This window comes from Delphinus delphis, chromosome 10 (assembly GCF_949987515.2).
Source record: "Delphinus delphis chromosome 10, mDelDel1.2, whole genome shotgun sequence".
NCBI lineage: Eukaryota > Metazoa > Chordata > Mammalia > Artiodactyla > Delphinidae > Delphinus > Delphinus delphis.
The window spans coordinates 35,028,056-35,044,332 of record NC_082692.2 but is presented as its reverse complement, the minus strand read 5'-3'; the positions used below and the strand labels follow the sequence as shown (position 1 = coordinate 35,044,332).

The 16,277-nt window shown below is 49.5% G+C and overlaps 1 protein-coding gene across 5 annotated transcripts in view; it reads left to right on the top strand.

Annotated features, from left to right (window-relative positions):
- DAAM2 (dishevelled associated activator of morphogenesis 2) overlaps positions 1 to 16,277 on the top strand; it is a 113,728-nt gene that overhangs the window by 59,736 nt on the left and 37,715 nt on the right. For all 5 annotated transcript variants that reach the window (XR_009520823.1, XM_060021864.1, XM_060021867.1 and 2 more), the window contains exons 2-4: positions 5,944 to 6,169; positions 12,138 to 12,227; positions 15,777 to 15,851. Coding sequence is in view for 4 of the 5 variants with exons in the window: in XM_060021864.1 (XP_059877847.1) it covers positions 6,002 to 6,169; positions 12,138 to 12,227; positions 15,777 to 15,851 (333 nt within the window). In the remaining variant the exon portion in view is untranslated. The remainder of the gene's footprint in view (positions 1 to 5,943; positions 6,170 to 12,137; positions 12,228 to 15,776; positions 15,852 to 16,277) is intronic.

The following is a 16,277-nucleotide window of genomic DNA, read 5'->3' as shown; positions in this document are numbered from 1 at the left end:
TTGGGGTGGAATGTGGGAGGAGTGCCCAGTGTAGGCTGAGGACAGCCCCTGAGGGGATCTTTGGGAAGGAGACTGAGCCAGGCAATGTGGACGGTTAGACCTGAAGGGGCCCTTGGAGGTCTTCAGTTGAAGCCTGGCACAGCATAGAGAGGTAACTGAGGCCCAGAGAGGATGACATTGTGGCCCCCGACCCACAGCTGCCTCGTGACTAGCCCTGTCCCCTGAGTTAAGGAGCTATGTTTTCTTCACAGTGTGGAAGGATGAGGCCGTGATGAGGTGAAGTCTGGCCAGACCCAGAGGACTGGAGACCCCAAGAGAGTTACAGGAGGGCTTATTGGTGGTGACCGGATGGTTTGGCATCATGGGCCACTTGGTCTGGGTTTAGGGACTGATAGTCCTGGGAAGACCTTGTCCCCACGGGGAGAAGGGGAGGGGGCAGGCAGACAGGAAATGGAGGGCTTGGAGCTGTTGGTGTTGGGGAAGTTTCCATGGAGAGAAAGGTGGGTGGTGGGGGTGGGGTGGGATCAATTTCTCAGGCCCAAGTTCAAGTCCACTGGCTTTTGTTTTTTTGTTGCTTCCTGTTTTTCCATGTTGCATCTCAATTCTCCTTTGATGGGGAGACCCTCCATGGCTCCTCTTTTTAAAAGGATTTTGCAGAAATGAATCGCTCTGGCCACCTCCACAGTTCCACTCCCTGCCCAGGGTCAGGGACAGGGGTTTACTTTTCCAACTAGAGGTAGCTCAGAGCCTGAGGAAAAGCCCTGATCCTCTGGTTCAGACGTCCCAGTTACCAAAGACAAAGATGGGTGGCTTCTTAAATCTGGCTGAGCAAGTTCTTACAATGCCAGGCCTTGGTGGCCCCGTCTGTGCCCGGAGAAGGGCTCACGGTTCAGGCTCTGGGCAGGGCAAGTCTCACTTTGCCGGTGATCGTGATAGTGAAGGCACAGCAGCCGTGCTGCTTTCTTTATTGAACGCCTGCGGTGCTCCTGGCATTTTACTTACTTATATTGTTTATTCTTCACCAAAACCCAGTGAGGAAAATGCCATTGTTACCTTGGTGTCACAGATGAGGAACCTGGGGTTCTCAGAGGTTAAGACCTCCTGCTCAGGGTTACCCAGATGGGAAGGCAAAGCCAGGAGTCAGATCCTAGTCCATCTGACTTCAAAGTCCCTGCTGGAGTGAAGGGGGGTTAGAGCAGGGGTTAGAGCAGGAGAGAAATCGGGGCGGTGGGAGATGGGGATAGCTCCTCCCAGTGGAGGAGAAGCAGGCGGCCTTTGGAATCTCCATAACCCTCTCCTGGTCTACAGGGAACCTTGTTTATTGGAGCTATTTCTTTTTAAAAAAAAAAAATTCTTTTTTTTTTAAATACTATTTTGTGTTTTATTTTTTGGCCATACCATGTGGCTCTCGGGATCTTAGTTCCCCAACCAGGGATCGAACCCGGGGCCTGGCAGTGAAAGTGCTGAGTCCTAACCACTGGACCACTGGGGAATTTCCTGGAGCTGTTTCTAAACTGAGCTGTAGAGTCTGGTCTTCTCTGGTGGGGGAAGGCTGCAGGGGGGGCTGGGGCAAGATGGGGACAAGGGGCATTAACATGGAAGGAGGAGCTCTGGTGAGGGTAGTGACCAGACCACAGCCTGAATGCTGGAGTCCTGGGTTTCAACCCCAGCTCTGTCCGCATAGCTGTGTGACCTCAGATAAGACGTTTCCTCCTTGGACTTCAATCTTCAGATCTCTGCTGTGAAGCTAGATGCTTTCCAGCTGAGGGCCTGGGGTTTTAGCCTTGGATCTTCAGAAGGGGCCCCAAGAAAGGGAGGAAGGGACAGGCTTAAGAGGGGTTCCTGGGGAGGAGGGCATCCTCAGGAACATAAACACACTGAGGAGCTGTGAGCAGCCCGCCCTTAAAAGGGCAAGTGTGCGGCGCTCCCGGGGTGGGTGCAGTTAGGGCCCTTCTCTGTGGGGATGGTACTTCCTGTTTGGAGGGTCTCTGTCTACTTCTTCCTTCTTCCCTCCTCCTGAGGCCACTCCACCTCATTTCTTGTACTCAGGGGAGACCTTAAAAATATGGAAAGACAGTTATGGCCTGGCACCAACCAATCAGAGCAGTCAGAGCTGTGAACAGCTAGTGTAAGACTAACGGAGTAGGCCAGCTATATGCCAGCCCCCGGCCCCCGCCCTGACTGCCCTTGGTAAAGCCTGGCTCAGGGACTGAAGGCAAAGAAGGGCAAGGAGGGAGAGTGAGGGAGTGAGAAGTCGAGGAAGTGAAGGCAGAAGAGGGTTCACAGGTCCTCCCAGACGTCAGCCCATCCCGCCGCAGAGCCCCGTCTTGCCGTCCACCCAGCCTCACCACGCCTCAGGACCTGCCCTCCCATGCTTGTGCCCTCAACAAAGCAGTCTTGCCCGCCAGCTGCAGCTGCATTTTGGAGGCTGATGAAACCAAGGGGACCTTGTCTGGACTCTGCATCATCATCCTAAACTGACGATGGGCGGAGGACCCAGGGGAGTCCACCCCTATCTGCCTAACAGAATTAGTGCTTTACTGAGCCTGACAGTGGGATGCCAGGGTTTCATCCCACCCACTCTTTTTTTTTTTCCCCATTGGCTATCAATTCCCCTGGAGAGCTTTAACCTCTCACTTCCTCCCTGATTCCTCAGCCTCCAGCCTATTGCAGGCCTTTGTCAACATAAACCAGGATTCTGCACTTGTCTGCCGGCTGCTTCCTCTACCCGCAGCCTCGAGACTGTCCCCTTGTTCCACTCAAGGGTTCCTGATAGCTTAACTACTAGGAATCAGAGATTTCAATCAATATTTCTGGACTGATTGATAAAGACCCCTCTTCTCCTTTTCCATGAGCACAGGTTGTTTGCCAATTGACCAAAAAATATTTACTGAGCACCCACTAAGCACAAGACATTTTATTAGCCATAAAGGGGGGAAGATGTCAAAGAAGCAGGAGGCATGGCCCCTGCCCTCAAGGAGCCTTCACTGTAGCTGTGGAGAGGCAATACGTAAATGCAGAAAAGATGACCAGTAATACAAGGCAACCTTGGATAGTGTGTTATGTTAGGTATTCCTGGGTCTATTAAAAAAGTCTTGTTTTAAATTGAAGTACAGTTGATTTACAATGTGCTGTTAGTTTCAGGTGTACAGCAAAGTGATTCAGTTACACATACATAAATAGCTATTTTTTTTTCAGATTCTTTTCCCTTATAGGTTATTACAAAATGTTGTGTATAGTTCCCTGTGCTACACAGTCTGTCCTTGTTGGTTATCTATTTTATATATAGTAGTGTGTATACGTTAATCCCAAACTCCTAATTTAATAGATAGATAGATAGATAAAGGGAAGGAAGGATCAATCCCTTTGCATGAATAACCTGAGGTTTGTATATATTGTAGAAAAGATGTGTAATTCTTGGATTGTATAGGGCAATACTTCTTAAAATATCTTTGGTAGAAAATCTGTAGAAAATGTTTTGAAAGTTCTGTGCTCAGATACATTTAATAAATGCTAGCAGACATTTTTTAAAAAGTGTCACAAAGTTTATAAAGAAAGAAAAAGTGGAGCCAGTAAAAAAACTCCTGAGTGATGATTAAAATGCATCATGTCTTATAGGAGAGGCCAGCTCAGATGGCTAATTTATTAGCTAGATTGTTAGGGCTTAGGAAATAAAGCAGTGTTCTCCTTGAGTAACCTTGGGTTCACTAGGAACAAATTACGCCACATTTATCTTTTTTTTGTTAAGGTTCTAGAACTTGGTTCAAGGGAATGCCTTGGATTTGGCATTTTTGGAGGCGCACAAGGACTTAGGAAACAATCTCCTGGGGTGTCTTTAGGAAATGAGGGCTAGGGCTTCCCTCGTGGCGCAGTGGTTGAGAGTCCACCTGCCGATGCAGGGGACACGGGTTTATGCCCCAGTCCGGGAGGATCCCACGTGCCGCGGAGCAGCTGGGCCCGTGAGCCATGGCTGCTGAGCCTGCGCGTCCGGAGCCTGTGCTCCGTAACAGGAGAGGCCACAACAGTGAGAGGCCTGCGTACCGCAAAAAAAAAGAAATGAGGGCTAGATAAGCACATGGGTTCATGGGTTCAGAGCTGGTTGAAGGACTATCCCCTGAGACTGTTAATGACTACTTCTTTGGCATTCCCAGACAAAGTAGCTACGTCATCTGGGCCTGTCACTCTCCTTGCTGTGGTCAACATTTTTAGCAACAGTGTAAGTACAGACCATGGAGACATTTTGATCATTCTGTTAATGACCCAGATCTAGGAGAAACAGCTAAGAATCATGACTCAAAAATACCTTGACCCCTTTGGGTGTATTACCCCAAAGCACTGAAAGCAGGGACACAGAAAGATAGCTGTACACGTTCATAGCAACATCATTCACAATAGCCAAAAGGAGATAGCCACCCAGGTGTCTGTCAAGAGATGAATGGATAAACCAAGTGTGGTATATGCATACAGTGGAATATTAGTCAGCCTTAAAAAGACAGGATATTCTGCTACAACAAGTATGAACCTTGAGGACATGATGCCAAGTGAGATAAGCCAGGATAAATGCTGTAAGATTCTACTCACAGGAGGTACTTAGAGTAGCCAAATTCACAGGGACGGAAAGTAGAATGGCGGTTGCCAGGGGCTGGGGGGAGAGAGAAATGGGAAATGATTGTTTAGTGAGTACAGAGTTTCCGTTTCACAAGATGGAAAACAATTCGGGAAATGGATGGTGGTGGTGGTTGCACAGCAACGTGAATGTATTTAGTGCCCCTGAACTATACGCGTACAAATGGTAAAATGGTAAATTTTATGTTCTGTGTATTTTGCCACAATTAAAAAAAATCTTGACCCTAAACCTGTGATGTAATATTCAATAAGGATGAAGGCAGAATCTTATTTATATTCAAAAAATTAGGATATATTAATATGAGGAGAATATGGCTGGGCAGCAGGGTGGTGGATAAGCAATGGTCTCTCTAGTGAACCCACCCAGATCTGAAACCATGTTTAGGAACCATTGGTCAGGGGTCATTTGGCTCTTTCCGGAAGCCCATGTGCAGATAATTGGGCTTAACCTACCTGGTAGCTGTGTGACATCAATGACTAGGGCCAGCGTTCAGCCTCATGCTGGTCACCATAGAACTAGGCTCTCCCAGTGGCAAAGACTTAACCCTTTCTGTTCCAACAACCGCCCAACTGTTGGGTGGCCCTCAGTTCTGATCTCTGGCCATAGTGGTGTCCTCTGTTCTTGGTCGGTATGGAAAGCAGATTTGACCAGATCCCCTTCACTCTTGGCTGGACACCGTTCCAATGATCAGCCCCATTTCCTTACTGAGGGTTCACTCTAATGGCTCCCCCAGCTCACCCCTCCTTCTGGATGGGTGGGTGAACCCACGCCCTGTTGATATTTCACATCCATCCAAACATGCCTGGCTGCAACAGACTGGGCAGAAAGCTGTGCGAGGCTTCCTTCCTCTGCTCCCATGGAGGCCCCCACTCCAGGAGCCATGCCATGTGATTAGCTCGGTGTCTTCCCTGCCAGCCGACGTCAGCCCTTCTCTCCCCATTGGATGACGCCTTTAAAGCGGCTATCCCCAGACCCTGGAGTGAATCAAGTGAGTAAGGGATCCCTGCTGGAAACTGGTCTGCAGGGGACCAGAGGACAGGGAACAAGGTTCCCGTCTGTACAGTCAGAGAGAGAGTAGGCTGAGTGCCAGCTCTGACCTCCTGGAAGTCACGTTCTGGGACGACAGCCCCCCTGTCTCCTCTAGGGGCACAGAGGGAGAATCTGAAAGTGTTCATGGCTGTGGGAGAAGGAGGGGACTTGGCTGTCGGGTTGAAGGCTCCTGACAGTTGGGCAACGAAGTCATGGTGGCAGAGTGGCCGCGTCCCCGTCTACCTGGCCACCGTGCCTGACCGCTCTGTGCTTTCTGTTCTACCCAGATCACCATGAGGACCTAGGGCGTCTGCCTGCGGACCGTCCCCCCAGCTGGAAGTGACCATGGCCCCCCGCAAGAGGAGCCGCCATGGCCTGGGCTTCCTGTGCTGCTTCGGAGGCAGCGACCTCCCTGAGATCAACCTCCGGGACAGCCACCCCCTGCAGTACATGGAGTTCTCCAGTCCCATCCCCAACCCAGAGGAGCTGAACGTCCGCTTTGCAGAGCTGGTGGTGAGTGAGGGGGTGGGAAGGGAGGGGGGTTGGCGATGGGGAGGGCCACGGCTAGAGCAGGCAGAGCCAGAGAGAGGGCAAGGGCCCATGTGCCGGCATCTTCACCTCCTGAAACTCTGCGTGGGGCTGAGGTGAGCCCCGAGGACATTTCAGCTATGGGGGAGAAACAGAGTTACTCGCTGGGGTGGGCACCGTGAAAGGTGGACCTCCGTCATATCTCCGCTGCATTTTAGACCTCGCGGGGTAGCAGCAGGCTCCCATGAGAGGAGCAGGTCCACGCCTTTGTGAAATCAGGCAGTGAGGGGCCTCAGAGAACATCAGAGCACTTGGCACCTTTTTCTCTTCTGCTCGCTGGAATTTCCCTGGGATCCTTTTATCTCGAGCACAGAAAGAAGAGACAGGGTGGAATTCTGTAGGCGGACACTGGGTACCTCAGAACAGGGGATGATTTTCTTCTTTTCATTGAAGTATAGTTGATTTACAATGTTGTGTTAATCTGTGCTATACAGCTAAGTGATTCAGTCATACATCTGTGTACATTTTTATATTCTTTTCCATCATGGTTTGTCATAGGATATTGAATATGGTTCTCTGTGCTATACAGTAAGAGCTTGTTGTTTATCCGTTCTATACATAATAGCTTACATCTGCTCATCCCAACCTCCCACTCCATCCCTCCCCCAGCCCCCTCCCCCTTGGCAACCACAAGTCTCAGAACAGGGGATGATTAACCAGAAACAGGAAGGTAGAGATGCCTGTATCACACCTGGAACGTGGGTAGGTTCTGGGATGATGACATCCCATGTCTAGCCTGGGGAAGACAGAAGCTCTATCGTTTATACTGGTAGCAGCTCTTCCTGACCCTTTGTGATACCCATTCAGACCACAGCAGCACCCTGTGTGTGACGTCATACTCTGACCGCAAGGAGACAGAACAGGAAAGAAGCATGATTCCTCCCTTGGGAGGTCTGATGGTGAGACAAAGCCTGCACACCAAAGAAAGTCCCGGATTGGGGAGCAGGACCCCTGCCCAGGACTCGGGCCTGAACCCTGGCAGAGAGCAGTAAGCACAGGGTCATCTACCGTTAATTCCTGGTCGCTCATTCTCATGGCTGGCCTGTAGAGAAACAAGGCAGTGTGATGGGGAACGGGGTTTCACACTTGGATTCGGTCGCGGATGTATCTGATTAAGGCGATTCAGCTCTTCAAATCACAGGACCACTATAAGATGGGACCCTGCACGTGATGAGAAACAGTGATCCGCCTTCCTCATCATATCAGCTTCAGGAAAACTCATGGTCCTGATTCATGCCTTTCCTCAGGGTGGGACCGGAGGTGGGAGAGAACAAAGCCTTTACTAGCGTAGAATAAGGTTCAGAGCCTGATCCGTGTTAGTCCTGCAAGATCCGTTTTTTATGCAGAATACTGCTGGCGCCAAATATGTGGGTTTTCCCACACCAAGCAGTTCTCCAATTTTATACAGACATCAACTGGGCGTCCTACGATTTAACTCAATTCTGACATTTACTACCCAGAGTTAGCGCAGACCCCTCAGGTTAAGGGCTCAGATCCACGAGACAGCCCCCAACTTCAGACGCCCACCGCAGGTGGTGGGTCCCAGCTTCCCAACACTTCTGTCCAAGGTGGCTGCAAATCGGGGGTTCCCACCATCCCCTCCTCAGGTTTGATAATATGCTGGAACCACTCGCTCACAGAAGTCAGGGAAACACTTTATTTACTATTACCAGTTTATTATAAAGGATATTCTAAAGAATACATGTGAACAGCCAGATGAAGGTGTACGTAGGGTTAGACCCAGAAGGGTAAGGCTTCTGTCCTGAGCACAGGAGTCTGCCCATGTGGAGTTCGGGCTTCCCCACCCTCGCAACCCGTGGATGCATCCACCCAGCCGGAAGCTCTCTGAGCCTCGCCATTTAGGGCCATTTATGGCAGTTTTGACATGATAGATTTTTTTAACTTGATCTGTAGCCCTTCTCTCCCCAGAGTTTGGGAAGTGAGGGTGAATGTTCTAGGCTTCTAATCAAGGCCTGATCCTTCTGGCGACCAACCTCCACCTCGAAGCTATCTAGGGTCCACCAAGAGTCACTTCCCTGGGAGAAAAGAGGCTCCTATCACCCAGGAAATTCCAAGGGATTTAGGAGCTCTAGGATAGGAGCTGGGAATGAAGATGAAAAATATATTTCTTGCATTAATCCCGGGCCGGGACATCTTCTTGAGCAGAGCACGTGAGTTTTGAAAGAAGGACATGTCAAGGGGTGTTCCTTCCTTTGGCCCTTTTAGTCACCAAGTATTTATTGAGCATTTTAAGTGGCAGGGTTTTTTGTTTTTTTTTTTACAAGTTACTTTGCAAAAAAGGATGAGTCAGACCCGTCTTGTCTGCAGGAAGACTAGCGTGAGGTATTGATCAAACAAATGAAAAATAGTTCTTGAGAGACTGCTGTGTGCTGGGCCCCATGGGGCTGCCAGGGGATTTAGTGATGAACCAACAGGAGCAGTTCCTGCCCCCAAGAACATGAAGCCGAACGGGAAGGCCGATCTTGAACAGTAGTGATAATGTGGTGGGTGTTTTGAAAGGAAATGTTTGGGGAGCTGTGGGAGTGTCTAGCAGGGAGCCTTCTTCTAGACCGGCGGTCATGGTGACTCCTCTGAAGCAGTGACACTTCCATGGAGATCTGAAAGCACAGCGATGGTTAGATAAGTGAATGGAGGTGCAGAAGAGGGCCATGGAGTCCCCCGCAGAAGCAGCAGCAGATGTGAGAGTCTCAAGTCAGGAAAGAGCTGGGTCCTTTTGGGGGGAACACCATCACGATGAGAATAACCAAGGATTTTGGATTCGATCCGAAGGGTGATAGAAAGCCACCGAAGAGGTTAAGCAGGGGTTTGAGGTGATCCAATCTACTTTCCTAAAAAAAAGTAGGGTCCCTCCATCCAGGGTGGGAGAAGGGACACATCCACTCACAGAAGAATCTCTTTACTCAGTAAGGGCACCTTACCTTTATAAGTTGTAACGGTTGTCTAATAATGTTTAATTTAAATATGTATGTCACAGAGCTAATAAATGAGATGACCAAGACTTTATAATTAAAACAAAACACTTGAGTATTCTAGAAGTTACTGTTTTTTCCCCGGGAAAATGGAGAACTACTTTTTCTATGTGTGTATTTTTATGTAAGTAGCACTCTGTTCCTGGTTCAGGGAAAACATGCCCTAAAGCAATAATGTTAGATATTAAAGATTAAAATCCAGTGCAAAAAAAAAAGGTCTGTGTAGACCATTGGGAAGCTCTTGGTGCACTCCGAGCTGGGGAGGATGGTCGCTTGGACTAAAGTGTTAGCAGTGAGGATGGGGAGAAGTGGACAGATTCAAGAGCTACTGAGAAGGAAGTATAATAGGATTTGTTGGGATTGGTGAGTGAGCAGGAACTGGGGAACACCAGGTTTCTTACGTGAGGTTGTGGGTGGATGGAGGGACCCTGTACAGGACAGGATGTGCCAGTGGAGACCCAGACTTAGGGTCTGGGTCTAATGAACAAAGTTTGCATATGTTCTCTGTGCCTCAGTTTCCTCACCTGTAAAATGGGCTGTTGCAAGTTTAATGAGTAAACCTTAAGCACTGAGAACAGTGCCTGGCACATCCTGACACTGCATGAGTGTGGGAGGTACCTGAGGGTCACCAAAGTTGATCAGTATAGGAGGCACCTGGGTGCCAGGATCGGGAGCTCAGGACACTGGTGAGCTGGAGGTACAGGTTTGAGAGAGTTTAGGATCGTCACTGAGTCCTTGGGAATGGCTGCGAAGGCTTCACCCCGGGGAAGCATAGAGGGAGGGGAGGAGAGGACCCAGGATGGTGCCCTTTGGGACTTCAACGTTGGATGGTAGGAGAGAGGAGGAGAAGTCAGGGGTCCCAAGAGGAACATACAGTGAAGCAGGAGGGACTGCCCAAGAGTGTGGTTTTCCAGGAAACCAGGGAAGAGAGACTCAGTAAGGAGTGGATGGTCCGCAGAGTCATGGGCTACCTGGGCTGAACCAAATCGCCAAGAAAGGTCCTTCGATTTAGTGACAGAGACCACTGGTGAGAAAAGACCAGTGTGTACACAGCCAGGATACAAGGTTGAACATAACTGCTCTGGAGTTCGGGAAGGGAGGTGTTCTTACCTGGGAGGGGCTGTGGAAGGCTTGTGGGAGGATGCTAACTTTGAGCTCGGGAATTAGACCAGGGTCCACAGGATGGGTGGGCCAGGAGGGCAGGCCGGGTGGAACTAACTGCATAAGCAAAAGTAGAAGAGATGGAGTTTGTGCTGGGCAGTGTCAGGTGCACAGAACTCTCTCTTTTTCTTTTATTTCTGATTCTGACCATGGAAAGGAAATGCTTCAGAAACCTTGAGCAGGGTCTGGGGACATTCCTGGGATATGAAGAGAGTGGTTCTAGGGAAGAACCTTCCTTTAGCATTAGATCTGCTGGAGTCTTTAGTTCGAAAGGCAGGTGACCCGATGGGCATAGTTTCAAGTTCTCTTTGAATGTGCCGTGGAGGATGGCAGCCACTGGTCACGTGGGGCTGCTGACACTTGAAACGTGGCTGGTCTGAACCAGCATGAGCTGTAATGGGAAATCCACACCAGATTTTGATGACTTAGTTTGAAAAAAAGAATGTAAAATACCTCATTGATCTTTTTTTTTTTTTTTAACATTGATTATATTTTGAAATGACCATATTTTAGATATTTTGGGTTAAATACAGTGTATTATTAAAATTAAGTTCAACTATTCCTTCTTAATTTTTTAAAGTGACCAGAACAATTTTTTAAATACATGTGTCTCACATTATATTCCTATTGGACCGTTCTGATCTATGTGAAAGAAAGTCTAAAATGTTCTCGTTGAATAAAAGTAAAGGACAAAGAGTGTAGATATTGATATTTAAGACCCTTGTACCTTCTTAGATATTACTTTCACTATCACTTTAGAAAATGTAAAGATTAGTAATACTATGCTTTTTTTTGTCTTAATGTAAGTTTTGCTTTTATTTTTTTTTAAAAAAAACTTACAAGAATTGAGCTGAAAAGCACATTATGTTCCCATGGCCCGTTGACTATTTTTTTTGATGAGCGCCTGCATAACTCATGAATCACAGGAGAAGAATTTTCAATAAGAGAACTTTTTTAGGGGCCATTCAGCACAGCCAAACCTATAAAATCATCTCAAACTACCGAAAGAGTTACCCTAAATTTGATGACGTCAGAAACTACCCAGTCCTGCTCCCGGGGAGGCGTGGGCCGGCTGCTGGAGCCCAGCCTGCGTGTGCACAGCCTTGTCTCGGTGGTGGTGCAGCCGGAGGGCTATCCCTGGCAGGCACAGCTCCATGGGAAGCAGACCTCCCGCGGCATGGCGTGCCCTCGTTGCCAGGAGAGATGCTCAGCTCATCATCTTTACCAGGTCTCTTCAGTTGTGCTGGGACCCATGCTGAGGTTGGGGGAACCAGAGAATTTCTGGGGGAGACACTCAGAGGGCACAGAGACTTGAAGGGTGAGGGCAAAAACTGGATCAGTAGACTGATTTCTTTCTTTGTCAAGCCTTGATTTATGGTGTTGACAAGCTTAAGAAGGACAAGGAAGGAAGACAGGAAACTCCAGGCTAGAGGACTAGAGGCTAGCAAAGCAATACGGGAGATGGGCAGGGAACAGGGGACCTGGATAGGAGGAGCCAGGGACGGGGATAGGAAGTGAAAGATGCTTGGATAGAAGCTCAAGGGCTTGCTGCAAGGAGATGGGAGGGTGGGGCTGAACTTCTAGAAAAAGAATTGCCCTATCATATCTTTGATGCTCTTTGGAGGAGGACAGCAGGCTGAGGGCTTTGAGGGAATTCGAGGGAACTGTAATTTCCTGTAGGACCGAATATTCGAAGGTCAACCATGTCTGGGTTTCAGATGTATTTCTTGTTGTCTTTGCAGGATGAATTGGATCTCACCGACAAAAACCGGGAGGCTGTGTTTGCACTGCCACCTGAGAAGAAATGGCAGATCTACTGCAGCAAGAAGAAGGTGCCCTCGCTGATTCCCTTCTGCTGTCCCTCAGGGTCCACAGCACGGCAACCCTTGCCTCCATGCTTTGCTCATTCATTTAACCAGTATTTATTGTACACCTGTCCTGTTCTAGGTGTTGGAGGAGTGACAGTGAATAAGTCAGGACAAAAATAATCCCTGCTGTCATGGAGCTTACACTCAGGGACATAGGATTCTGGTTTTCAAGAATCCTGTAAGCAGGTGCCCACTGGGTTCCAGGAGTTGGTGCTGGGTAAGGGAGCTATACGATAACAGGTCTAGGGAATTCTCTGGTGGTCCAGTGGTTAGGACTCCGTGCTTTCACTGCCGTGGGCCCGGGTTCGATCCCTGGTCAGGGAACTAAGATCCCACAAGCTGCGCGGCCAAAAAAAAAAGGCTAGATTCCTTTCTTGTGCCTGTACGTATGCAGAGAGGGTGTGCGCCCTGGGCCATACCTGGGGGCAGCTCTGTTGGAAGAACTCCATTTGGGGGGAAGTGAGTGGTCTCTTCTGGATCTTGAGCCCCCCCCCCCCCCCGCCCCATCCCAGGCTGTGTCCCTGTCCCAGGGCAGCATGCACATCAGGGACACACACTGGTCTCCACTCTCCCCACCCTTTCCTCCCTTTCCTCCTCTCCTTCATTAAAAGATGTCAGTCCCCTGGGCTTCCCTGGTGGCGCAGTGGTTGAGAGTCCGCCTGCCGATGCAGGGGACACGGGTTCGTGCCCCGGTCTGGGAAGATCCCACATGCCGCGGAGCGGCTGGGCCCGTGAGCCATGGCCGCTGAGCCTGCGCGTCCGGAGCCTGTGCTCCACAACGGGAGAGGCCACAGCAGTGAGAGGCCCGCGTACCAAAAAAAAAAAAAAAAAAAAGATGTCAGTCCCCTGAATATGGTCCTCCCTAGAAGGATGAGCCGGGCCGCAGTCAGATCTTAATTGGGTTTTATCTCCTCCCCTCTGCTTTCCCAGTGGCTGTGCTTTCTGCTCTCTTCCTCCATCTCTATGTCTCTTTCCTTCATCTCTTTCTCTCTACGTCTCTCTTGCCTCCTTTCTATTTGAGCCTGTTTCTTTCACTCTATTTTTCTTTTCTTGGCCCACCTTCCCCCCCCACCCCTCCACCCTCTCGTTTCTCAGGCTTGCAGCTCAAGAGTGTATAGGTGTTTGGGAGCTAGGACCCGGTTCTTCCCACACCTGAGGCTTAGAAGTCTCCCTTCTGGGAGAAGACGGGCAGGTCTGGGATGGTTTGGGGCTGTTTCTCCTTCGTGCTCCTTAGAGCCCATTCCTGGCTCTTTTATAACTCTTCTCGCTCAAGATATTTGTTCTGGGCTCCATACTGGGCCAGACCGAGCTCATAAAATTGGTCACTATTCTAGAGTTGGAAGGAACCGAGGAGCAACCCAATCTAGTCTTTCATTCTACACAGGAGGCCAGGAAGGCCTAGAGAGGCCTTCACACAAAGTCACCAGCCAGTCGTGGCAAGTGCTGCAATGATGCTGGAATGCAGGCCTGCCAGAGCCTTGAGAACCTGCATGCACTGCAAGCCACTGTCTAGTAAACTCAGTGTGCATGTATTAAGCACCTGCAGAATACTGTGCTCTGTGTTTAGGAATCTCATTGTGAGGAAAGCAGGTCTTTCAAAAGCTCAAGTCGTGGAAGGGAGGGAGGGAGGAAGGAGAAAATTAATTTCAGGACTAGCTCATCCTATCTCGTGCTTCTCCACTTTCCAAACTGATTTACTCTGGAGGTCCCTGACGTTGATCCCTTATGCAGCTAAAATAAAAAACGCACTAAAATGTAAGGACGTCTCTCGCCACCTTCCAAACCAAGTTGTGTGTCATCTCCCCACACACTTTCACACCCCCCTCTCTTTCCACATGGTACTTCCTCTTGTCTCTAACACTCTCCCCCTTTCTTAGCTTCAGTAATCTTGAGTAACTCAGCCTAGTCCTCTCAGACCCCCTACCCCAGCCCCCGCATGAGCCTTGTGTGTTAGATGCTCCCCACCCTGGGTTTCCATGGCCCACAAATGGACATAGAGCACCGGTCACCCTGCCTCTGGCACAAGACCGACTACTACATGGATGACTTTTTGTTCAGTACTTTCAGGGTGCAGTGCAGTGATTGGCATGTAGTAGGTGCTCATTAAAGGCATGTGAAATGGCTAAATGGGGAGCCAGTAAAGGCAGGAAAGTATGTGTTTCATGATACGTTCGTCTATGTTCTGTGGTCTCCTCTCTAAGGCGGAAGCTAGAATTTGGGGACTTTGGTCATATATATCCACGTGAAGTCACAAAGACCCGATCAAGCCAGGTTTCTCACTGATCTAAAATTTGGATTTTCTTTTTTTTTTTTTTTTGCGGTATGTGGGCCTCTCACTGTTGTGGCCTCTCCTGTTGCGGAGCACAGGCTCTGGACGCGCAGGCTCAGCGGCCATGGCTCACGAGCCCAGCCGCTCCGCGGCATGTGGGATCTTCCCGGACCGGGGCACGAACCCGTATCCCCTGCATCGGCAGGCGGACTCTCAACCACTGTGCCACCAGGGAAGCCCTAAAATTTGGATTTTAAGAAACAAAATCATGAAGCCAGAGTGGATGAGGCTGAGGGATGCAGGGCAAAGTCCAGGCCGGCTGGCAGGCAGGTGGTTTAACAGGAAGGTTCTGGAGGAGGTAAATGTTCATGCTAATTTGAAAGCAGGAAATTGGCAGAAAGCAGATGAGGGGGAACCTCCAGATGAAACAGGGACAGGGACAGGAAGGAGGAGGGTGTGTGTAATGCCCAGAAGCAGACCCACTGGCCGGAGGAGAGGACTGGATTTTCAGTCAGCATCAATTCTTGTCCAGCTCCCCTCATTCCTGCCCACACTTGGAGAGGACTTGAGGCTTTCTCTTGGAGCCCGAGGGCCATGTCTCATCTGGGCTCTACCTCCTAGCTGCACAGACCCTTCCTCCTTCCAAACCCAGGGCCTTGGGAGTGTCTTTTTCCCTCCTTTTTTAAAGTTACAGTTTACTGAGTACCTACTATGTGCTAGGCGCTGCACCAAATGCTCTATGTCAATCAGTGCTTCCCAAACTGTCTGAGAGAAAGACCAAGTTTTTAAATATCCAAACTGTCACCGACAAATACTTTTGTAAAATACAATGAGAATGATATTATCAGAAAACAATAAAATTTGAAAAAGGAGATGTACAAAATATAAGCACACATTTTCATTAGATTCAACAGACTTAAAATTGTATTTTATTAAGTAGAGTCAGAACAGATATAACAGGGGAAAAAAAGAATTTATTTTTAATTGTGTATATTGTTTGAAAGTGTATACACCTGTGTGGTTTCTGCCTCTGTCACTGGCTGGTCCTGAGATTCGATGTCCACGATCTGCCTTTTGCCAAGGAGGAAATGGAAGCCTGGGGAGATTTTATAACTTCCTCGAAGTCACCTTGTCTAGGCTGGGCTAGGAGATGAATCTGAATGCTGACCTGGGACGAAGCTCAGGGTCTCAGACTGTGGGCCTGTCTTACCGGGGGGTCCATCCAGTCCTTCATCTTGTTCCAGGAACAGGAGGATCCCAACAAGCTGGCGACCAGCTGGCCTGACTATTACATCGACCGCATCAACTCCATGGCTGCGGTGAGCCTCGCCCCTGTCCTGCCCCGGCCCTGCCTGGAAAGGCTCTGGGGAGAGTGGTCCTCATCTTCCCCTGCACCCCACAGCCCACCCTTTCTGGGGATCAGCAGCTTTTCAGTTATTCTCAAGATTTTATCCTGATCCCTCCCTCCCCTGTGTGACTTTAGATCCCCCCAAACCATTGAAACATTTATTATGTATGTATCACACAGCCTTGGGAAATAGTCTGGGCTGATCATTCTCCCCATTTTACAGATGAGGAAAGTGAAGCCTGGGAATGGCTATTCGCAGAGTCTGTCACTCTGTCTTAGTAAACCGTTCCCTGAGGCCTCACCATTCCTGAGGCGAGGGCGGCCCCCGGGTCACACTCGGACCGGGAGTGGCAGGGAGCTGGGAGACAGGCAGCCCAGCGTGACCTCCGCCCCCTTC